Consider the following 24,767-nt stretch of genomic DNA (forward strand, 5'->3'; position numbering starts at 1 on the left):
ATTTAAATTACTGATCCTTTGATTATCTCAAAAATATAAATAATACCAATTTTATAAACTTGTTCTAAAAATTAAATGAGAGAAAAACAATCCTCCTTCTCTATATATTGAAAACCTACAAAATTAGTTACATTGTGTCCAGATTTTTACACACTTACCTTATTGAAGCCTCATCACAACCCCGTCTTTTAAATTACAAGGATTATTCCCAGATTTTTAAACACTTAATTTATGCAAGTCTCATAACAATCCCATCTTTTATAGATGAGCAAACTGAGGCTCAGACGAGTTAAAAACACATTCACCATCAAATCATAATGAGTGATGGAACTGGGATTCAAATCCAGTTCTCTCTGACACCAAAGGTGGTGCAATGTAATGAAGACCAAGGTATATCCAGCACATGGAGGGATCAAAACATTTGGATACCCTTTCTCTACCCTCTTACATGTGAATCTCAATGGCTTTCACTGCCTCAGAACAATCCTAAACTCCCTCCCAGGTTGCCTTGCAGAGGATCCCTTCTTTTTGGGGACGATTAGGAATCCGCATTTTTGGACAACAGGCATCTATAAAGAGTTATGTTGATCAAGAAATAAAATTGCCTAGGCCATAAGTTACTGTGAATTGTCTAGCTTCTCTGTAAAAAATAAATGGGCTATTCTCTCTATTTTTTGTTATTCCACTATTGACAATAGCCTAGAATCAATCTAAGTGTCCAAGAAGACTTGATTTATCCCTAAGGATTACTAATGTTTTCACTGTGGTCATTGTGGAAGATTATGTTACCATTCTCCCATTATCTGGTCTTCCTACTGCAGTGGCCCTCTCTCCTAGAAGATTATACATTTCTGTCGTATTGAAGGAAGGGTCAGATTCAGACATGTCACCTGTTTGGCGAGTGAAATGCAGATAGAAGTGGCATGTGTAAATTGTAAGCAGAAAATTTCCTTTTACAAGGATCTGGGAGCCATCCCTTTCAAGTGTAATCCTCCAGAAAGATAAAACCTTATTTCCCAGTCTCCATGAGACAGTAAGAGCCTAATCTTGCTCCAAATTGTAAAAATTACCTTATATAATAAAGATGAAAGAAAATTTATTTTCCCTTTGAGAAAAGATAGTTAGCAAAGACAGGTGGCCTATGATCGCCCCCTTACCCTCACTTTCAAAAACTCCACTGCCCTTTGTATCAGGGGAGCTGAGTTCAGACTAGGTCTGGCCTCTCTCCCATATTGCAATAGCTTGAATAATATCTTCCTTACTTATTTAACTTTTTCCAGTGCAATTTTTTCTTTGACTCTTTCCTCCCTCTCTAAAACTTACGTTGAAATTTTCGTAGGATTCAAGGCAGCGAATCTCGACCCTTGAATATATAAAGAACCTTTTAAGATTAAAAAACCCATGTTATCTTCCATAAGTTATTTCTTCAGACTATTGCCTTATTAAAAGTTTCTAGTTCTTATTTTTGCATTGAATAGGAGAATGATGATTTTTAAATAAGTTCCTACTCACTTATAATTTCTACTATCACGGTTTTATTGCTTTTCATGGCAATAGATTCCTCTCGTTCAACAAGAAGGCCAGAACAAGGAAGTACAGAAAAATCTCAATATATCTCACAAAGTTATTTAACATGGACAGTATTATTTAGTATCTTTAACATCCCTATAAAATTGATGCTATTAGTATCCCTCTTTAACAGGATATTAAAACTTACATACTGTAAATAACCAGCTGAAAGTCATATAGAATGGAAAATACAATAAGCATACAAAGAAGCAATGGCATTAGAAGTGGAGAAGGGTGAAGGATTAAAAGGCTAAACTTAGTTTGGTTAAGAGAAAAGAAAACTAGAAGGTGGCAAACTCTTGTTGGAAAGGGGAAGGATTTGGGCAGAGCAAGGTAGTGGAGTAGATCTCTCCAATAATCATACCCCTACGGACACATCTATATGAACAACTATCCACATATGAAATTAACTTTACAAGAGCTAATGAACCCTGAATACATGAGTGAGTCTATGAAGCCGCTTTGGACTGCAAAGAAGAGTAAAACCATGCTTGGACAGTAAGGGAAACAGTACTCTGTGACTGTGATACTCCTCTCCCAGGCCATAATGGTATTATATGCAGAAAGTCCTCCTGAACTCACAGTTCTTACACTGAATAAAGTGAGCAGAAGTTGAATATTTTTTCCACCATATTGAGTGCCTTCACAGTAGACTCACTCCTGCATCAGCCCGCAAGCAGCACCATGACTGTCAACAGAGCTGAACAACCAGAGGCATGCTAGGGACATAGAGAAGGGATTGGGTTAGCAATACTTACTATACGAAACTTAGCAGTGGCTAGCCATTCCTACCAGAGGAAACATTATACCAGACAGGTTGTTTATGGGCACCAAGCTGTGCGAAACATGATACACAGACTGTCCAGATTTGATGTCATGACTTGTTCTCCCCCCACAGACAGCAGCTTTCTGTGGGTCACTCATGGGCCCATCCAGTTACATTGCATCAGTGGTGAAGCCCCATTGCAAAACTTATGTCTAACCATTGCTTTGGCACCTCCTAATGCTAAAATGGAATATAATGGAAATCCACACAGAATTTCTAAACAAGCCCACCGAGAAACAGTCAAAAACAAACACAGACTGAGAAGATTGAAATAAATATTTAATTCATCAATGTGTAGACAGAGATGTACATCTACAAAAAATAAGAATAGCCTAGGAAAAACTGTCTCACCAAATGGAGAAAACAAGGTGTTTGGACCTAAAGACATGCAAATGAATGATGTGGCAGACAAAAAAATTCAAATAGCTGTTTAAAAAAAAAAATATGTGCACTTCAACAAAGTACAGAGAAACAATATGGAAATTTTTGAGAAATTCCACAAAGAGTTTAAAATAATGGGAAAAAATCAAATGGAAATCCTGCAGGTGGAAAGTTCAGTAAACAAACTGAAAAATGAACTACAGGGCATCAAGAGCAGAACTGATCAAGTAGAAGAAAAAAAGCAGTGAGCTCAAAGACAGGCTCTTTGAAAACACACTGTCAGAGTAGAAAAGAGAAAAAAATGAGAAGAAACAAAGAAAACTTATGAGATCTATGGGACAGCATCAAAAAAACAAATCTACAGTGTTAAAGTGGAACTAAGAATGAAAAAGAGTTAGAAGCTTATTCAGAGAAATAACAGACAACTTTTTAAACTTGGAGAAGGATTAAGATGTTTAGGATGGCCAAAGCTCACTAATCTGATTTAATCTGAATAAGACAACCAAAAGACATATTATAATGAAACTTTTAAACGTCAAAAACAAAGAGTAGGTCCTGAAAGCACTAAGAAAAAGGAAGCATATAACACATAAGGGAATTCCAATGTGCCTGGCAGCAGACTTCTCAGCAGAAACAATACGGGCCAGGAGAGAGTAGGATAATAGAATCAAGGGCTGAAGAACAAAACTGTCAACCATGAATACAGTATCCAGCACAGCTCTCATTTAGAAATGAAGGAGAGGCTAAAACATTCTAAGACAAACAAAAGATGAAGGAATTCATTGTAACCACACCTGCCTTAAAAGAAATGTTAAAGAACAGTCTTCAAACTGAAAGAAAACGGCACTAATATGTAATACAGAAAATTGGAAGGTATAAATCTGCAGGTAAAAATAAATATTCAGACAAATTCAGGATGCTCTAATATAGTAATAATTGAATGTAAACCACTTACATGTTTTTAGTAAGAAGGTTAAAATACAAAACAAAAATAATAACAACTACAATAATTTGTTAAGTGATAAGTGATATAAAAGATATAAATTAAGACATCAAAAATGCAAAATGTGGGGGAGTAATTGAGTTAAGGAGCAAAGTGATTGCTTTTCCCCATTTCTTCTTATCAGAATTAAGTTGTTATCCATCCAAAATTACCTACTGAAACTATAAAATATTCTTCGAATGCCTTATAGTAACCAAAAAGCAAACATTTTTATTAGATACACTAAAAATAAAAGAACAAGAAACAGAAACACACAGAGAAAATCACTTAACTAAAAAGGAAGACAACAATGGGACAAAAAGGTACAAAAATTCTGATAGACAACAAGAAAACAGTATATGGCAGTACAAGTCCTTATCTATCAATAATTACCTTGAATGTAAATAGATTAAATTATCCAGTAAGAAGACAGAGAATGGGTAAATGGATTAAAAACAAAACCTAACTATATTCTTTCTACAAGAGACTCCCATCATCTGTAAATACACACATAAATTGAAAGTGACCAGATGGAAAAATATATTTTATGACAATGGTAATCAAAAGAATGCAGAAGTAGTTATATTTATATCAAATAAAATATACTTCAAGTAAAAAAACTGCAAACACAGAAAAACAAGGCCATTATGTAATAATAAAAGGGTCAGTACAACAAGAGAGTACAATAATTGCAAATATATAATGCATTCAACATCAGAGAACCTAAATATATGAAGCAAACATTAATAGATCTAAAAGGAGAGACAAAAAACTGTACAATAATAGTAAGAAACGTCGACATACCATTTTCAGAAATGAACAGATCATTGAGAGAGAATATCAACAAAGAAACATTTAAACTGCACTCTAGATCAAAAGAATTTAACAGTTATTTACATAATATTTCATCCAACAATTGCATAATTCACTGTCTTTTCACCTGCATATGGAATATTGTCCATGATAGATATGTTAGACCACAAAACAAGTCTTAGCTAATCAAAAAATCAAATCATATCACGTGTTTTTTTTTTTTGACCATATGGAATAAAGCTAGAAATAAACAACAGGAGGACCTTCAGAAAGAGTGCAAATACTTAGAAATTAAACAACATATCCTTAAACAAAGAATAGGTCAACAGAAAGAAAATTTAATTTTAAAAATGTCCTAAGACACATAAAAATGAAATCAGAACATATGAAAACTTATGAAATACAGCAAAACAGTCCTTAGAGGGAAGTTTATAGCAATACATTTCTACATCAATAAACAAGAAAGATAATGAATAAACCATCTAACAATGTATTTCAAGGAACTATAAAATCAAGAACAAACTAAGACCCAAATTAGCAAAAGAATATAAATATCAGAGCACAAATATACAAAATGAAGACAAAAAATACAAATGACTAATTAAATGAAGGAATCTTTTTTGAAAAGGTAAAATTGACAAATATTTTGACAGACTAAGAAAAAAAGAGAAAATTCAAATAAAATCAGAGATGAAAAAGGATATACTATGGTAGACTCTAGAGAAATATGAGGAATCATGAGTAAGTACTACAAACAATTATACGCCAAAAATTTGAAAAACTTAGAAGAAATACGTATGCTCTGGACACATATAACCTATCAAAATTGAAGAAAGAAGAAATAGAAAATGTGAACACACCAATGACAAATAATGAGATTGAAGGAGCGATTTAGGCTCTCAGTCAAGGAAAATACACACAGTAGCTCACACCTATAATCTCACAGTTTAGGAGCCCAAGGCAGGAGAATCACTAGAGGCCAGGAGTTCAAGATTAGCCTGGGCAACACAAAGAGACTTCATCTCTAAAAATAAAAATAAAAATTATCCAGGTATAGTGCTGTGTATGTGTACTCAGGAGGCTGAGGCAGGTCAGCTATGACTGCACCACTGTATGCCAGCCTCAGTGATAGAGTGAGACCCTGTCTCTAAAAAAATAGAGGAAGAAAGAAAAGTCACGACTTGGTGGTTTTCACGACAAATTCTACAAAACATTTAAAAACTGTTTTGTAAAAGGCATCCAAATTGGAAAAAACAGTCAAATTGTCCCTCTTTGCAGATGACGTTATCATATATGTAAAAAACCCTAAATACGCCACTGAGAATCAGAAACAGTAAATGAATACAATAAGGTTTCAGCATACAACAGCAACATAAAAAATCAGTAACATCTCTATACACCAATAGCAGACTATCTGAAAAAGGAATCAAGAAAGTAATCCCACTTAAAATAGCTATTAAAAAAACAAAATACCTACAAGTAAATTAAGCCATGGAAAGATTAAAATTATTAAACATTGATAAAAGCAATTAAAAAATTAAAATAAACAGAAAGATATCCCTTGTTCATGGACTAGAAAAATTAATATTGTTGAAATAACCATACTACTGAAATCAATCTATAAATCCAATATAATCTCTATCAAATTTCCAATTTCATTCTTCACAGATATTAAAAAAATCTTAAAATCCAAGTGAAACTACAAAACATCCCAAATAGCCAAATAAATCTTAAGCAAAAAGAGCAATACTAGAGGTATTACACTATCTAATTTCAAAATATATTACAAAGCTATCTTAACTAAAACAGCATGGTATTGGCATAAAAACAGGCACATAGACCAGTGGAACAAAAATAGAGAGCCCAGGCATAAATCCACACATTTGCATGCAACTTATTTTTGAAAAAGTGCAAACATTCAATGGGGAACATACAGTCTTTTCAACAAATTGTGCTGGGAAAAGTGCATATCCACATACAAAAGAATGAAAGTAGACCCCTATCTCTCATCATACACAAAAATCAACTCAAAATAAATTAAATATTCAAATGTAAGACCCCAGACTATGAAACTAGTAGAAGAAAACATAGGTGAAATGTTATATGTCATTGGTCTGGTCAAGGACTTTTTAGAAAAGACACCAGAAGACATGAAAAACAAAAGCAAAAATAAACAAATGTGATTACACCAAATAAAAACTTCTGCACTGCATAGGAAACAATCACAAGAGTGAAGAGACAACCTACAAAATGGGAGAAAATATCTGCAAACTATTCACTTGATAAGGGGTTAATATCCCAAATTTATAGAAAACTCAAACAACTCAATAGCAAAAATGCAAATAATTGGATTAGAAAATAGTCAGGAGAGCTGAATAGACATTTCTCCACATTAGACAAAAAAATCACCAACAGGTATATGAAAAAATGCTCACCATCATTAATAATCAGAGAAATGTAAGTCAAATCCACAGTGAGATATTATCTCACCCTGCTTAGAATGCTTTTTATGAAAAAGTCAAAAATAACAAACGCTGGCAAGGATGTGAAGAAAGGGGAATGTTCATACACTGTTGGTGGAAATGTAAATTAGAGCAATTTTTATGGAAAACAATATAACTTCCAAAAACATTAAAAATAGACTTATCACATAATCCAGCAATCCCACTACTGGGTACATATTCAAAGACTATTAAGTCAGTATGTCAAAAAGATTTCTGGACTCTCATGATTATTACAGCACTATTCACAATAGCCTAGAATCAAACTAAGTGTCCATCAATGAATGAATGTAGAAATAAAATGTGGCATATATGCTGTATTTGGCCATTCTTGCATTGCTAAAAGAAATACCTGAGATTGGATAATTTATAAGAAAAGAGACATAATTGGCTCCTGATTCCATGGGCTGTACAGGGAGCATAGTGCCAACATCTGCTTGACTAGTCAGGAAGCTTGAGAACTCATTCAATATCATGAGGATAGCACCAAGCCATGAGGGATCCACCTTCATGACCCAAACACCCTCTACCAGGCCCCATCTCTAACAGTGGGTATTATAATATAACATGAGATATGGGTCAGGACAAATATCCAAACTATATCATATGCACATTTGGCCATAAAAAAGGGTAAAATCGTGTCACTTGTGACAACATGAATGAGCATAGAGGACATTGTGGTAAGTGAAATAAGCTGACCACGGTAAGACAAATATCACATGATCTCATTCATATGTTAAATCTAAAAACACTAATCTAACAGAGAGTAGAAGAGTGGTTACCAGACTGGGAAAGATAGGGAGAAGAGGTCTTAACAATATGTCATGTATCAAAATATCACATTGTACCCCATCAACATGTGAAATTATCATGTATCCACTTAATAAAAGAAAAGAAAAAAGAAAATGGAAGAGTCAAGATACTGGGGCACTGGAAGAGATAGAAGAGAAAGTGAGTTGGCAATCAGGAAGAGAGAGTCTGAAAGAGCAGGTCACAGAGTGGAACATTAAAGTTTATAACATTAGAAATCAATTTTTAAGTTGTTGAAAAGTTAAGTTTATAGTCACAAAAGTGACTAGCTCAATTGAAGTGAAAGTAAAAGTCAATGAAAGATTAAATTAGAAAATATATTGCTTGGCATTTAGTAGTTACTTCAGAAATATTAATAAATCTTAAGAAAATTAAGAACACCAAAGCATTCATAGTGAACCATTATCATAATACGAATTTATGTGGTAATATTTTATTCTTTCCCGTGAAGGGAGTAATTCAACAGTCTTGATTATAGGTTAGAAAATGATTTCTCCAGGTGTGAACCCACTGACTCATTCATTGTATTTGAATTTTTTGGGCAATTTGTTTCAGGAGAAAATGGAAAGATTTTAAGATGGAACAACGAAATTACCACTGAGTGTCTTTAATAGAAATCTCAGCCTTGTCTAGAATAACCTGGGTTATCTGTTTCTATGGGGTATCTGTGCCTTTTGTTTTCTTTGTTATTTGCAATTCTGTTAGTTGTAGATTACTGATAGTAATGCAAATATTCTTGTCTATAGACAGGCAAATGATTGATTTTTGTGGAAGTATAATTAATTTTCCTTTTTCCACCTTCCATCAAGAAGTCAGTTTTGAACCTATCAAGCGAATTTATTTCAGTGTTCCTTAGTGCCTAGATATGTGTCGCTCTTAATTTTCCATAAAACTCTATAACATCTTACTGGCTCCCTCATTAAATAAATGAGTTAAACAAAAATCTTAGACAAGTGTTCATTTTATATTTGTAAGTCATAATTTACCCTATTTTAAGCAATTTTCCTTTATCATTCCTAAAAATACAGATTCCTATGCCCCATGCTAGACATATTGAATCAAAATCTCAGGCCTAAGGCCCAAGAATTTACATTGTTAGTAAGCTTTTCAAGTGGTTTTTAGGCATACTAAATTGTATTAACCTTTACCATTCTAATTCTTTAAACTTGAATTATTGTATTTATAATTCCATCTTCATCAAAGTAAACTTTTGGTTAGCAAAAACGGTAGAAACTCCCTTATTCAATCAGATTGGGACCAGTAATAAAGAGATTAATCACAAATTTAAGTTAGATGGAGGAATCATAAGAAGTATTAGATGTAAGTCCTTAAAACTTAACTTTAATTTAAAAGACGTGTAAATAAATTTGCCAGAATTTTGATGACAAGGTCAAAGCCTTGCAAGGATTCAGAGTGGAGTTTCTTGTGGAAACTACGCCAATGATATGTTGTCATTGATTTCTTGTTCACTTTCTGTGAAGACAACTGGAGTAAAGCAATCTGAAATCCTAGATGACACAATTTTTCCCATTTGTTTCTAGTTGTCTTGCCAACAGTTAAGCTGTCAGCAACTGTTTGAGTTTCTCATTTTTCCAACAAATTTAGTTAATTTCTCAAAGAAACAACAATACTACTCTTGTTATACTCATTTTCTCAGTTTACATAATATTTATTTATTTATTTATTTTGAGACGGAGTCTCGCTCTGTCACCCAGGCTGGAGTGCAGTGGTACGATCTCTGCTCACTGCAAGCTCCGCCTCCCGGGTTCATGCCATTCTCCTGCCTCAGCCTCCCCAGTAGCTGGGAGTACAGGCACCCGCCACCATGCACAGCTAGTTTTTTTGTATTTTCAGTAGAGATGGTGTTTCACCGAGTTAGCCAGGATGGTCTCGGTCTCCTGACCTAGTGATCCGCCCGTCTCAGCCTCTCAACATAATATTTAATTAAATCACATAACTACAAGAAGAAGAACAAATGGCTTAAACATATTTAGGAATGAACACAGCTTCCTCTTAGAAACTATACAATTTCTGTGATGGAAGGAGAAACATACAGGCATTAAAAGTAGCTCAAAGGCTTTCAGTTTGCAGTAGACATCAGTCAATAAGTTGTACAGGGGTACCAGAAAGTGCTGATTGCAAATTAGTTAAGTGGATGTCAGTTAAGGCACTTAATTTGTAAAGCACTTAATTTGTAAGGCACTTAATTTGTATCTTAATTTGTAAAGTGAATGTTCTAAAACAGGGTTCACTTTTGTTATAAAGGACCAGATGATAAATATTTTAGGCTTTGCAAACCATACGGTCTCTATAGCAACCACTCAACTCTACCATTGTAGCAGGAAAGCACCATAGATTCTTGGATGCCCAAGAAAACTTTATTAAAACAGGCAGCTGGTCTGAGGGCCATGTATATATCTTGCTGTTTTCATACAATTTTCTAAGTTAGTAATTCCCGGCCTTTTTAACAATTAAGGATTACTTTTAATCCTCTCCTCTGATTTTATGTTTCAAAAGCCTTAAGAAAGACCCACAAAATATATTTATTTTGTAATTTTGGGGGGTTCTTATTTTACTAATATGTAATCAATGATATATAAAGGCTACCCACTAGGTCAGTAAGAAATAATCAACATTATTAACTCTAATGACTTAGTTCTGGATAGAAATAAAAAGTATTCAACTATATATATATATATATATATATATATATAACTTAAAACCTGTATAGCTTTTTCTGGTGTAAGTATATAACTTTTCGAGATTTTTCAAGTATTAAATACAACTGTTGGGAATCCTCACACCTGGCTCCCTATCTCCCTATGATGACATTGAAGAATTCCTTAGGATTCTGGGAATCTTAAAACGAAAGTCACTGCTCTGTAGGAATGAATGAATGAATGAATAAGAAAGGGAAGGAAGAAGAAAGAGCATGTTTACTAAATGTAAATTAATCATCAAGGAACGTTTATTTTATTAATAAATTTGTCAACTTTAGGTTGCCAAATCTAACAAGATACCAACATGGCATTCATGGTGATCACACCTCTAGTCAAATTTTATTTTAGTTCATTGACTATAGTATTAATATCCTGAAATACTCAAAAATTCTGTCCTAATTCTGTGAATAATTCACTTATTAATCACCCTGTATACTACTTAATGAATGGAATGGTGCTTGGAATAAAGATAATCACAGGGCTAAAAGGGTTTTCTCTAGAGGCAGGTTATAGGATTTTTTTTGTGTGACTGGAATAAAACAAAATTAATCAATATTTTCTGCAACCAGTGGCTTTTGACTTAGTCGTCTATTAATATCTATCAATCACTATAACCTCAGTCCTATTTCCTCCATTCTTCTTTTTGCTATCATAAAAACTTGTCCATTTTTTTCCTGTTAGATCTATATGTTTCTCCTCTTTTCTTTTCATCAAAACAACTGGACATCAACTTAGTACAGATAGTGCAATTGAACCGAACCCTACAGAACTCACTCTTTCCATTTACATAACTTACATAACTGTCAAGCTGAAATCACTCTCAAATTTTTTTAATTCAAAATTTTAATTTCATTTAATCATATTTATTTATTCATTAATTATTTTGAAAATAATTTTAACTTGTATTTTACATTCAGGGGTACATGTGCCAGTTTCTTACATGGCTATATCTCATAATGCTGAGTTTTGGGGTACGAATGATCCCATCATCCAGATGCTGATTTGGTATGGTTTGACTCTGTGTACCCACCCAAATCTCATGTTGAATTATAATTCCCAATGTAGGGGGAATGACCTGGTGGGAGGTGATTAGCTCATGAGGGCAGATTTCCCCCTTGCTGTTCTTAGATGGTAAGTGAGTTCTCATGAGATCTGATGGGTTAAACATATGGCACATCCCCCCTGGCTCAGTTAGTCTCCTGCCACCATGGTAGAACATGCCTTGCTTCCCCCTTCACTTTCTGCCATGATTATAAGTTTCCTGAAGCCTCCCAGCAATGCTTCCTGTACTGCCTGTGGAACTGTGAGTCAGTTAAACCTCTTTTCTTTATAAATTATGCAGTCTCGGGTAGTTCTATATAGCAGTGTGAGAACAGATTAATACATGATCACGATACCCAATAGTTAGTTTGTCAAACCTTGCCTTCCTGCTTCTCCCCTCTAGTAGTCCCGGTGTTTGGAAGGTGGCCCCTATAAATCTCATGGAGAAATGTAATCCTCAGTGTTGGAGGTGGGGCCTGGTAGGAGGTGTTTGGGTCATGGGGGTGGATCTCTCATGGCCTGATATCGTCCTTGTGGTAGCGAATTCTTTCAAGATCTGGTTGTGTAAGGGTGTGTGGTACTAACCCCCACTCCCATTCTCTCTTGCTCCTGCTCTGGCCATGTGATGAGCCTAGTCCCTCTTCGCCTTCCATCATGAGCAAAAGTTCCCTGGAGACTCCACAGGCGTCAAGCAGATGCCGTCACCATGCTTCCTGCACAGCCTGCAGAGCTATGAGCCAATAAAATCTCTTTTCCTTATAAATTACCCAGTCTCAGGTATTTCTTCATAGCAATGCAAGAATGGCCTAATAATACTGTGTGGATGCACCACATTTTATTGATCCAATCCACTGTTGATGGGCAACTAGGCTGACTCCATGTCTTTGCTATTGTGAATAGTGCTGCGATGAACATGCAAGTGCATGTGTCTTTTTGGTAGAATAACTGACTTTCTTTGGGTCATATACCAGTAATGGAATTGTTGGCTTGAACGGTAATTCTATTTTAAATTCTTTGAGAAATTTCCAAACTGCTTTCAACAGTGGCTGAACTAATTTACATTCGCACCAATTATGTGTAAATGTTCCCTTTTCTCCACAGCCTCCCAAGATCTGTTGTTTTTCGATTTTTTAATAGTTGCTATTCTGACTGGGGTAGGATAGTATATCGTTTTGGTTTTGATTTGCATTTCTCTCATGATTACTGATGTTAAGCCTAATCATTGCCACCAGAAAACTGGGAAAATACAGTGTCGCTTGCCAAAATAAATTTTTACTTTAACTTAAAAATAATCAATTGAGTAGTATATGTCTTCCAGCAAAATTAAGAAGTAAATATTTAGAAATGTACAGTACCTTGCTGTTAAGTCTTTGCACAAGTATACCAATCGAACATAAAGGCCACCTTAAACTTTCATTTGAAATGAAAGACATTACCATTCAGGACATAGGCATGGGCAAGGACTTCATGTCTAAAACACCAAAAGCAATGGCAACAAAAGCCAAAATTGACAAATGGGATCTAATTAAACTAAAGAGCTTCTGCACAGTAAAGGAAACTACCATCAGAGTGAACAGGCAACCTACAAAATGGGAGAAAATTTTCACAACCTACTCATCTGACAAAGGGCTAATATCCAGAATCTACAATGAACTCCAACAAATTTACAAGAAAAAAACAAACAACTCCATCAAAAAGTGGGTGAAGGACATGAACAGACACTTCTCAAAAGAAGACATTTATGCAGCCAAAAAACACATGAAAAAATGCTCACCATCGCTGGCCATCAGAGAAATGCAAATCAAAACCACAATGAGATACCATCTCACACCAGTTAGAATGGCAATCACTCAAAAGTCAGGAAACAACAGGTGCTGGAGAGGATGTGGAGAAATAGGAACACTTTTACACTGTTGGTGGGACTGGAAACTAGTTCAACCCTTGTGGAAGTCAGTGTGGAGATTCCTCAGGGATCTAGAACTAGAAATTCCATTCGACCCAGCCATCCCATTACTGGGTATATACCCAAAGGACTATAAATCATGCTGCTATAAAGACACATGCACACGTATGTTTATTGCAGCATTATTCACGATAGCAAAGACTTGGAACCAACCCAAATGTCCAAGAATGATAGACTGGATTAAGAAAATGTGGCACATATACACCATGGAATACTATGCAGCCATAAAAAATGATGAGTTCATGTCCTTTGTAGGGACATGGATGAAACTGGAAATCATCATTCTCAGTAAACTATCGCAAGAACAAAAAACCAAACACCGTATATTCTCACTCATAGGTGGGAATTGAACAATGAGAACACTTGGACACAGGAAGGGGAACATCACACATCGGGGACTGTTGTGGGGTGGGGGGACGGGGGAGGGATAGCATTGGGAGATATATACCTAATGCTAGGTGACGAGTTAATGGGTGCAGTGCACCAGCATGGCACATGTATACATATGTAACTTACCTGCACATTGCTCACATGTAACATAAAACCTAAAGTATAATAATAATAATAATAAATTAAAAAAAAAGAAACGAAAGACAATTTTTAAGAGGTTAAGGGCTAGCAATTTGTTAAAGTCCTGAAGTTAAATTAGCTCAAGTAAATACAAAGACTTTCCTTTAATTAAAGTCTTTTAAATGAACACTTTAAAGCATAGTTGGTTTCTCCCTCAAATCTTGTCCAAAGCCACTGTTTACAACTCAGTATATCAAAGGTTTCAGACATGATTGTGAAGTTCCCTCAACTTACAATTTGTTATTTGCAACCTTAGATGGCTATCATTCTGTCTTTTCTACCTTTTAGCAACAATAAGCACATCCTTCCCATTTCTCCCCCACCCTGACTTACCCCTCTTTGCATTTAATACATAATTTTTCTCAGAGTGTTCTTACACATCTTTAACTGTAAATATGACAAAAGCACACAGCATAGTACATGTCCCACATATATAAATGTTGTATCTAGTCATACAATTTTCACTTAAAAAAATAAATATTTTATTTTCAAAAAGCAAAGACTCTAGGAATCTTTTCTAGCTGCCAGTCATAAAAACATAAATTCCTGGTTAGATTCCCAAGTATGCCTGACCCTAATAACCACTTGTGGTACTTGTCAAACACATGTATTCTGAGTCCCATCCATGATCTCCTGAATCAGAATCAGCAGGTGAGAGGCCTGGGAAAACACATTTTAAACAAACGTCCACAGTGATTACGATTAGTAAAACTTGAAAAAAATTTCACTAGGATCTTTATGACTGAATAACCTCACAAACATAGGAAAGTTACTGGAGAAAAATATGAGCAGAATTTCAGAATTCTGCCTTTGCTGAAAGTGTTTGTTCCCTCCTCCTCTACTCATCAAGACCTGACTGCTTATGTAACGCCCCCAAACCACCTACACCTGGAAGGAGTTGAAAATGATTTTAATGAAGAAAAGCTGATGTTTAATTTCAAAACTGATGGTGACAATAGAAGGGAGAAGCATGAATTTGTCTTGATTCTAACACAAAGCATTGTATTTGAGTCTACAAACGAAATTGGTTTCATTTTTATTTTTTGTAATTTTTCGCCAAACTCTACGCATATATAGAGGCTGGGCAAGAAAGAAAAAAATCCAGAAATATGACATATGCCATCCCTTATTTATTTTCCCATGCGACCAGCCAACAGCTTCTTCACCTAGTCCCTGCTTCAAGCTGACTTTCTGTCTACTTCTCTATCGGAAATGGAGCTTCCCTAAAGACTGCTTCAATGTCAGTTACCCAGAGGCCTTTTTTCCATCTTGTGCTCCTAAACTTCTATGATATTAAATATTACCCTTTCTAGAAATTCTCCTTAGCTTTGATTTTATAATTTTACTCTAACTCTGTTCATTCCTTCTTTTATAGCCTTTCTTTTCTCTATCCCTTTACTGCAGACATGTTTTAAGGCTTTGTTCTTGACCTTCTGATCTCTCCACATTCATTCCCTCAGAGCATGAGTCCATTTTCTTGGTGTCGGCCTTCCTGACTATCTGATTATTACCATCATATAACGATGTTGGTGATGAGCATAGCTAACATATCCTAGGCATTTTCCATATAGGTTATAATAAGCACCCTATATAATTCCTACCATTTAATTCTTCAACCCTAAATGATACTATTACTAACCACATTGTATGAGATGAGGAAACTGAGATTTTCATCAAAACCATGGAAAGCCAACGTGAGGAGCGCCTGTGTGTTTCCTTTGTTAATGCCTCTGGGCATCATGGCATGTGGATTGCCGTGGAATGGGGATTAGGAAGCACAGCACTCTGAAAACACCAGAAAATATGATAGCGGGTAAGGACGCTCATCTCTGCACATTGAGATGGTTTTGTTTCTGAGTCAAGTTTGAGATGAGCCAATCCTGAATCCATGGTGCCACCAGAGATCACGAATTTAATAAGATCTACGTGGATGCTTGGAACCCAACTGGTCTCTGTTTTCTACTTTAGGGAAAGAGCCACAGCTTGAGTGGGGTGGTTTTGGTGTCACATACGCTATCAATAATACCCACCGTTTTGGTGTCACATACGCGATTAATAATACCCCCCGCTGCAGAGGAATCACGGTGGAGTACTCCTCGTTTCATCCCATGCTCTTGTGATGGATCCCTCTCACCTGTTTACTGATTTCATTCAAATTCTTCAGCGACCACAGGACCCCGACTTGCCTTCTCTATACTGGATCCCATCACTGCTTTACAGGCCTGGCCTGCTCGCGGCTCCTCACACCAGCGCTGCACGGCTCCCTCCACGCCTCTGCCCTGTTTCCGCCAACAGACAGGACTAGCTTCCTCCATCTCTATCGGGCAAAAGCCTGCCCAGCTCTCAAGACCCTCCTCAGATGCTGCCTCTGTGATTAGGCTTCTTCCTGACCCCTGAGCCTGTAACACGCGCCACCATAACTCTCCACCTTAGCCCACTTTCCCACAGCACTCGCGACGTCCGCGGCCCTCAACATGGTGCTTCATTCTATTTTAGGGTATTTCCTGCTTGTTTCCTGCACACACAGTCGCGCGAGGCACAGCCCCGAGTGACCCGCGCACAAGTGGCTCACGCTTCCAGAAGCGCCGCCGCGAGACAGCGAGGGTAACCTGAGCCGCTTCCCGCCCCCGCGGGGACCGTAGCCAGCCCGCATCTCTAGCGGGAGGCGGTTCCACAGCGCGCATGGCAGCCCCAAAACCATCAGCACCGGCGCCTGGGGCGGGCTTTCCCCACCTCTGGGAGGCATGAATCCTCAGGGGCTCCTCGAGAGGGCGCCAGGGAGCAGATGCGTGCGGACACCTTTCAGCCCTCTGCAGCCGCTGTAGCTCCCCTCCCCCCCCCCTCCACGCCAGAAATCCGGAAGTGGAAATGTCAGCCATTCAGCGTTTGGGTGAAGACGAAAGGAGGTTCTGGACAGACGTACGCTTTCAGGGAGTGTTTACTTCACCTCCACTTCTGTTCCTCCCCGCCCTGGTGCTGCTCCGGGTCACATTCTCGTCCTGGGCCAGCTTCAGCCTCTCTGCGCAGAAGTCTCCCGGAGCCATGGCTGAGTACTCTTATGTGAAGTCTACCAAGCTTGTGCTCAAGGGAACCAAGGCGAAGAGGTGGGTCCTGCAGCTCCGGCGGGAGCCTCCTCAGTTCTTTTCGGATGCACTCCATCCCCGCGAATCCGGTGGAAGCCGTGGTCTGGAGAGCCGGCTTCGTGGCCTCCCAGGCTTCGCCCTGACCCTTTCTGGGCTGGACGGAGGCCAGATCGCAGTTCCTGGCGCCTGTGCAGACAGGTGCAGCCTCCCGCGCAGACGACCCTGGAAACAGGATAGATGGTCGGGTGATCCGTGGACCTGTACCCATGAGTTTCGGTCCCCTGAGGCATCTCTCCAGGCCTCTGCCTGTTGGGTCTGTATTAGTCTGATCTTGTACTTCATGATAATAACTTCCTTTATTAGGGATTATTCTTTTCTCCATTGTCTCTTCTTGGAAAAATTATTGATTAATTTTTTCTAAGCTAATATGTAGAGTGAAACCAGGATGAATCACCCAGTGGTTGAGGTGTATATGAGCTTTGATAGGGATATGGGATGGAACCTGCATTCTGTCATTTACTAATTTTGTAATTTGTGGCAAATTGCTTAATATGTCTGAACTTTCATTTACTCATTAAGAGATCAAGTATCTTTGTACCTCCGTTTACACATTTATACTTTCAGACCATTTTTTATACCTTTAGAAGACTGTGAAGATTAAATGAGAGAACATACATGCAGTAAATAAATTGAGCCAAATGTGAGGAGGAGGTCGTAGTGGTAATTTATTAGCTCTTTAGGAGAAAAGTACCTGTGCATTCATATCCCCGCTTCTTTTTTAACTGGCAGATTTGCCTGAGGTTGACTGTACATACAAATATTGAGCATTTCCTCCTGGCCTCCGTGATAAATAGAGGTTTTGATATTGGTAGGCGAGATGGAAAGAAAGTATCAAGGAGTGAGCTGAAGCCACTGCCCTTGAGAGCCCTTTCAAGGAGTCTGGCCTCATGAAGATGCCAGAACAAATGCAGGTATATCCCGAATGAATGTTAGATTTTTACTCTGTGAATTTCCGGTGAGGAATGGTGAGTTATCTTCTGAAAACTTTATGATGAAAATGCAGGCAAGAGTGTCTTAAGAATATCGTAATAATCATAATTAATGCTTATATGGCACTTTCAATGTGCCAAGAAATTGTTGTAGGCACTTTGCACATTAACTTTTTTCAAATCGCTCTTGGGTTTTTATTTTTTATTGCGATGTAATTCATAATTATAAAATTCACCCTTTTGTACAGTCAGTGGCTTTTAGTATATATTCAAGAGGTTCACCACTGTCTAGTTGATCAGCATTTTCATCATCTCAGAAGGAAATCTCTTCCTACCCATTAAAGCAGTCACATCCCATCCTCCCCCTCTCCTAGACCTTGGCAACCACTAGTCTGCTATCTATGTGAAATTGCCTATTCTGAATATTTCCTAAGAAATCATGCAACATGTGGTCTTTTGTATCTGGCGTCTTTCACTTATAACATTCTTCAGGTTCATCATTGTTGTAGCGCTTGTTCCTTTTTATGGCTGCATAGTATTCCATTGTATGGATGTAACATTTTGTTCATCCATTCATCAGTTAATGAACATTTAGGTTGTTTCCCCTTTTTGACTATTGTGAATAATGCTAGTGTGAATGTTCTTACATAAGTATTTTTGTGGGTGTATGTTTTCATTTCCCTTTGGTATACATACTTAAGAGTAAAATTGCTGGGTCATATGGTAACCCTTTAACTTTTTGAGGAATCACAAACTGTTTCCTGTAGATGCTGCATCATTTTACATTTCCACCAGCAATGTGTGAAGATACATATTATCTCTTAATCCTCACAATAGCCTTAAGAGTTAAGTTATTATCCTAATTTTTTAAGTGGGGAAACTGACTCACAGAGAGATTCGGTACCTTTTCCAAAAATTACAGAGCTAAGAAGTGACAGAATCAGGATTTAAAATCTGGCAGTGTGACTCTACAATCTGCTTTGAACTTTAACATAATATGTACAAAGCATGAAGCCAATTCTCAGTACTGTATTTAAGAGGGCATAGCAATGTAAGTCTCCTTAAATCAATAATTTATAAATGAAACAGCTTAAAGACTTCCAAGTTTCAATCTTATGATATTTATTTATCACACAAATCAATATACCTGAACTCATCTATATAAATTATGTCCTGTAGTAAGAAGAAAAAGAGCAAAGATAAGAAGAGAAAAAGAGAAGAAGATGAAGAAACCCAGCTTGATATGTTGGTGAGTCAGTTTTCAGTGTTTTATTCTGAAAAAAGTTAACATTTCTTGAGATCTCATTGAAAATATTTTCCTAGATAGAAATTTATGATGTATTCATATTTGTCTTAAAGTGCTTAAATATTACCTACAGTTGCAAATTGCATTTATTCTTTAGCACAGTAGATGCTACTGATACCTTTACTTCATTGTCAGAACAGAGCACGCGAGAGAAGAATTACAACTCTCTGACTTACTAGGCACCATTAGACTGCTTAATAGCTGCAGATTCTGATACATAATTTTAAAGACTTAATGTAAATGTTATTCAACCAAATATATTTTACAAGTTATTTTCTTTGAATATATATACATTTTAGTTGTAGAAGTCAGTTGCCTCTTAAACAAAGTATCTTCACAGGAAAAGTCATTATTTTGTGAACTCTGAAATGAATGAAAATTTTAAATACAATACCAGGGTAGCCTGTAAATGATACTAGAAATAAACTGACCCAAACACACTTAACCATCCTGTTTTCCATTTAGCTGTTTCCATACTTTTTTTTCTCTCTCTTAAAACTTGGCAAGTTGTATTTTGAAACTTCATAAATTATGGGAGCTTTAAAAATATATAAAATATGGAATGGTATAAAGCTAATGTTCTGGAAGAATCATTGCTTTTGAAATTGCAAATCAACAATTCTAAAATTAAGGTAAATATCTAGGGTGGATATGTAGATGTGGAATTGCTGTGTCAAAGGATAGGTGAATGTTTATATAAGAAATTGCCAAAAATTTTCTAAAGTAGTTGTGCTATTTTAGCCTCCCACCAAGAATGAATTAGTTCTCCACTTACATCCTTGCCAAGAGTTGATGGTGTTATCAGTCTTTTCTCCCAGTCTGAGTTTTACATTTTCAGTTTCTTAATGGTGGTTTTTGGATGGACAGCTTTTTTTTTTTTTTTTTTTTTGAGATGGTGTCTCGCTCTGTCACCCAGACTGGAGGGCAGTGGCGCGATCTCGGTTCACTGCAAGCTCCACCTCCCAGGTTCACACCATTCTCCTGCCTCAGCCTCCCAAGTAGCTGGTACTACAGGCGCCTGCCACCACGCCCAGCTAATTTTTTGTGTTTTTAGTAGTGACAGGGTTTCACCATGTTAGCCAGGATGGTCAGAAGCTTTTAATTTTTATAAAGCTTAGTTTATTTTTTTTATTTTATGGTTACTGCCTTATCTCTTTGATCTAAGAGATCTTTGCTTACCCCAAAGTCAGGAAAATATTCTACATTGCCTTTTAGAGGCATCACAGTTTTAGTTTTTACATTAAATCTGTCATTAATCTCAAATTAATTTTTGGCATGGTGTGAGTTTGGTTTCAAGATTTACTTTTTTTTTTTTTAAACATCTTGATAGCCATTTGTGCCAGCACCACTGATGTTTCCTTTTTCCATTAATCCAGTTTCATATCTTCATAAAAAGTCAATTAACTTTCTATGTATTGGTCTATTTCTGGACTCTGTTTTATCGATTGTCTGTTTTTCTTTTGGTATATTTCTCTTGATTGCTATAATTTCATGAAGTCTTGAGATCAGGTAGTGTGTGTACTCCAACTTTGTACTTACTATTAGTTTATTAATTTCTACCGTGAAGCCTGTTGGATTTTCTCGGAGAATTGTATTGAGTCCAGATCATTTGGGGGAGAATCAACATCTTAATATTGAGCCTCAATATTTCATAATTTTCAATGTAGCAGTCTTGCATGCCTGTTTAAAACTTTATTCTTAACTATTTTATAATTTTACACTACTGTCAATAGAAGTTCTGAATTTGATTTTCCAGTTGTTTGCTGTCAGTATATAGATATACAGTTGATTTTGGATAGTGACTTTTTAGTCTGATAAGTCTGTTTCCCTTATTACTTCTAGTGGTTTGTTTATATAGGAAACGAAGGAATTTGCAATTATGTTTCCTGTGACTATCGTTTTACTTCTTTTTTTTTAATCCTTATGTCTTGTCTTGCTTTTTATTGGTTTATTATACTGTCCAGGACTTCTATAGTGTTGAACAGAAGTCATGAGAATGGGCATAATTGCATTGTTTCCAAGCTTAGGCAGAAAGCTTTCAGTAGTCCACCATATGGTATGATGTCTGCAGGATCTGCAGAGAAAACCTTTATCAAAATGAGGACATTCCTTTTAAACTTTGTTTCTTGGGAGTTTTTATCATAACGATGGTTAATGCTGTCAAATGTGTCTTTCTGTATCTGTTGAGATGATTATACAACTTTCTTCATTCTGCCAATGAATTACATTGGTTTCATTTTCAACTTTTAAACTAACTTTACATCCCTGAGATAAACCCCACCTGGTTGTGGTGCGTTGTCCTTTGGGATATTGCTAGAGTTGATTTCTAGGTGTTTTTTTTTTTTTTTTAAGATTTTTATATTGGTGTTGATGGGAGATATTGGACTTTTGTATCCTTTTCTTGTAATGTCTTTATTTGATTTTGGTGTCAAGGTGATATTGGGTGTCAGAAAATTAGATGGGAAGTGCTGTCTCCTTCCCCGTTTTTGGAAATAGCTGTGTAAGATGGGTATAATTTCTTCTTTACATGTTTGACAGGATTTACCAGTGAAGTCATCTGAACCTAGAGGGTTTTGTTTGGTTTGGTTTTAATTTTTTGTGGGAGAATTAAGATTTTTTAAGAGATATTTTCAGATTTTTCGGTTGTCAGTTTTGATAATTTGTGTCTTTTAGGAAAATTTCATTTCATCCAAGTTGTTGGATTTATTGGCATAAAATTGTTCAAAATATTCCTTTAATATCCTTTTAATGTCTGTAGAATCTAATCTGTATTGCAGTCTCTTCATATTGGTAATTTGTGTTTTTTCTATTTTTTCCTGGATCAGTCAGTCTAGCTGGAGGTTTATCAATTCTTTATAAGATCACTTATTTTAGATAATTAATGATCTTTTAGTACAGGGGTATTCAATCTTTTAGCTTCCCTGGGCCACAATGGAAGGAGAAGAATTGTCTTGGGCCACACATAGAATACACTAATGATAAGCTGATGAGCCAAAAAAAAAAAAAGGAAAAAAATCTCATCATGTTTCAAGAAAGTTTATGAATTTGTGTTGGGCTGCATTCAAAGCTGGCCTGGGCCACATGCAGCCCTCAGGTTGGACAAGCCTGTTTCAGTGTTACTTATTTTCTCTTTTTATCATTTTCTATTTCATTTATTTTCAGTCTTTTTTTCCTCCCTTTAACTAATTTTCAGTTTACATCGCTCTTGTTTTATTGCTTCTTAAGAAGGGAGTTAGATCTCTTCATTCCATGTTAATTTTAGTTATAGTCAACACATTTTGTTTCATTTTGATTCCATTCAAAATATCTCCAAGTTTTCCTTGTGATTTTTCTTTTCATGGACACTTGAGTTATTTAGAAATGTATTGTTTTTAATTTCTACTACATAGAGATATTGTAGGTATGTTATTGTTGCTGATTTCTAATTCATTTATAGTATAGTTGGAGAACATACTTTCCTAGTGAATTTCCGTGTACACTTGAAAAGAATGTGTATTCTGCAGATGTTGGTTCAGGGTTTTTTTAATTTTTATTTTTATTTTTTTTTGGAGATGAAGTCGTGCTCTGTTGCCCAGCAGGCTGGAGTGCAGTGGCACGATCTTGGCTCACTGCAGCCTCTGCCTCCCAGGTTCAAGTGATTCTCCTGCCTCAGCCTCCGGAGGAGCTGGAATTACAGACACCTGCCACCATGCCTGGCTAATTTTTTTATATTTTTAATAGAGGTGGCATTTCACCAAGTTGGCCAAGCTGGTCTCAAACTCCTGACCTCAGGCGATCCACCCGCATCAGCCTCCCAAAGTGCTGGGATTACTGACGTGAGCCGTGTCACCCGGTGATTCAGTGTTCTTTAGATGTCAGTTAGATCAACTGGTGGAGCTTGTGACTATGCACATCTTCTGTGTTCTTACTGATTTTTTACTCATCCTACAATGTATTGAGAGTTATGTTAAAATCTCCAACTGTAATTCTAGATCTGTCTACTTAAGCAGTTTTTGCTTAAAGTATTTTGAAGCTGTCATGTGTACTCATTTAGGATTGTTAAGTCTTCCTTATAAATTCAGTCTTTCATTTTCATAACATTTTAACCTTTATTTCTGTTAAATGTCTTGATGCCTAGTGAAATTATTTGACCAAACTTTTGCTCCTGTCAAGCCTGGGCCTTTGTTAGTTTGTGCTTATTTATTAGGTTTTTGCCTGTAGACTTAGACAGTGACTCTTACTCTAGGAAAGGTTCATCCTCACGGGCCTCAGCCACATGTTCTAGGTATATTTGATGAGTTCTCTCCACTCTGCTATGTCCCAAATTTGTGTGATCTCTGGCATCTCCAGTCAGCCCTCAGAAGTGCCAGCCACTCTGCAGAGGCCTTGTGGAGCCTGCCTGCTGTAAGCACTCCCCCCAGCCCTTGGCCCCAGACCTGCGGAGAACTTTTGCATACTCTTTTGAGGCCTCACCTGTATGTAGTTCCCTCTTCTCCAGTACCTTATTCTATAAACTTCAAACATGTTAGTACTGCAAGACTCAGCTTAGTGACAGTGACATTGCCTCATTTTTGGAGGTCTCTACCTCTCTCTGTGTGGTCAAGAAACTGCCATTGGGCAGAAAACAGAAGTGTGTGTGAGATTGGCCTCCTGTGTTTTCCTGTTCTCAAATATCACAGTCCTGTTCTGCCTGTGTTCCAATCCCTGAAAACAGTTTTCTCAAATATTCTATCCAGTTTCAGTTTTCTTGGTCATGGTGGGAGGGCAAGTCCATCTTGGCTGGAAGAGGAAGTCTTTCTTCGTCTTTTTCTCTTTGTCCTTCTACCTTCTTTGGCAATGTGGATTTTCTAAACTTGCCGTATAAGTAAGCATGTGCCTATTTGTGAAGGGAAAGAAAAAACCCTTTAATTTTTTAAAGCTGTTCTGTTGGTTGCTCACAAGGATCTGAAGGGATTGGTAAATAGGATGAAAGAAATTCTGTCTTTCAAATGGAGAATACCATGTGTGACATTAATAAAAATGAGCATGTCTGTAAGCAAGTAGTTTCACTGAGCTCTGCTAGATTCAGAAGCAATTGAACTTACAACATCGTAGTTTGCAAAACACAGATTTGATTTACCCAGGAACTATAGTTAAGTAAGATATGGGTTAATAGAAGGTCTGTGAAGGGTACTTAGACTACAGTAAGATTGGGGAAGAAAATTCCATTTCCAAATCTAAGCTATATCATTCCT

At 36.7% G+C, this 24,767-nt stretch overlaps 1 protein-coding gene across 4 annotated transcripts in view; it reads left to right on the forward strand.

Moving 5' to 3' along the window:
* The first annotated feature begins 16,921 nt into the window (after positions 1-16,921).
* Positions 16,922-24,767, forward strand: part of LOC129052396 (protein FRG1-like) — a 44,157-nt gene continuing 36,311 nt past the window's right edge. The window contains exons 1-2 of one of the 4 annotated variants that reach the window (XM_054542805.2): positions 16,922-17,280; positions 19,428-19,497. In XM_054542805.2, coding sequence (XP_054398780.1) covers positions 17,045-17,280; positions 19,428-19,497 — 306 coding nt within the window. In that variant the 5' untranslated portion in view covers positions 16,922-17,044. Of the gene's footprint in view, positions 17,573-19,427; positions 19,498-24,767 lie in introns of all 4 variants that reach the window. The other 3 variants (XM_054542804.2, XR_008517402.2, XR_008517403.2) reach the window with 3 other exon arrangements.

The sequence above is a fragment of the Pongo abelii genome, chromosome 11 (assembly GCF_028885655.2).
Source record: "Pongo abelii isolate AG06213 chromosome 11, NHGRI_mPonAbe1-v2.0_pri, whole genome shotgun sequence".
NCBI classification, from domain to species: Eukaryota; Metazoa; Chordata; class Mammalia; order Primates; family Hominidae; genus Pongo; species Pongo abelii.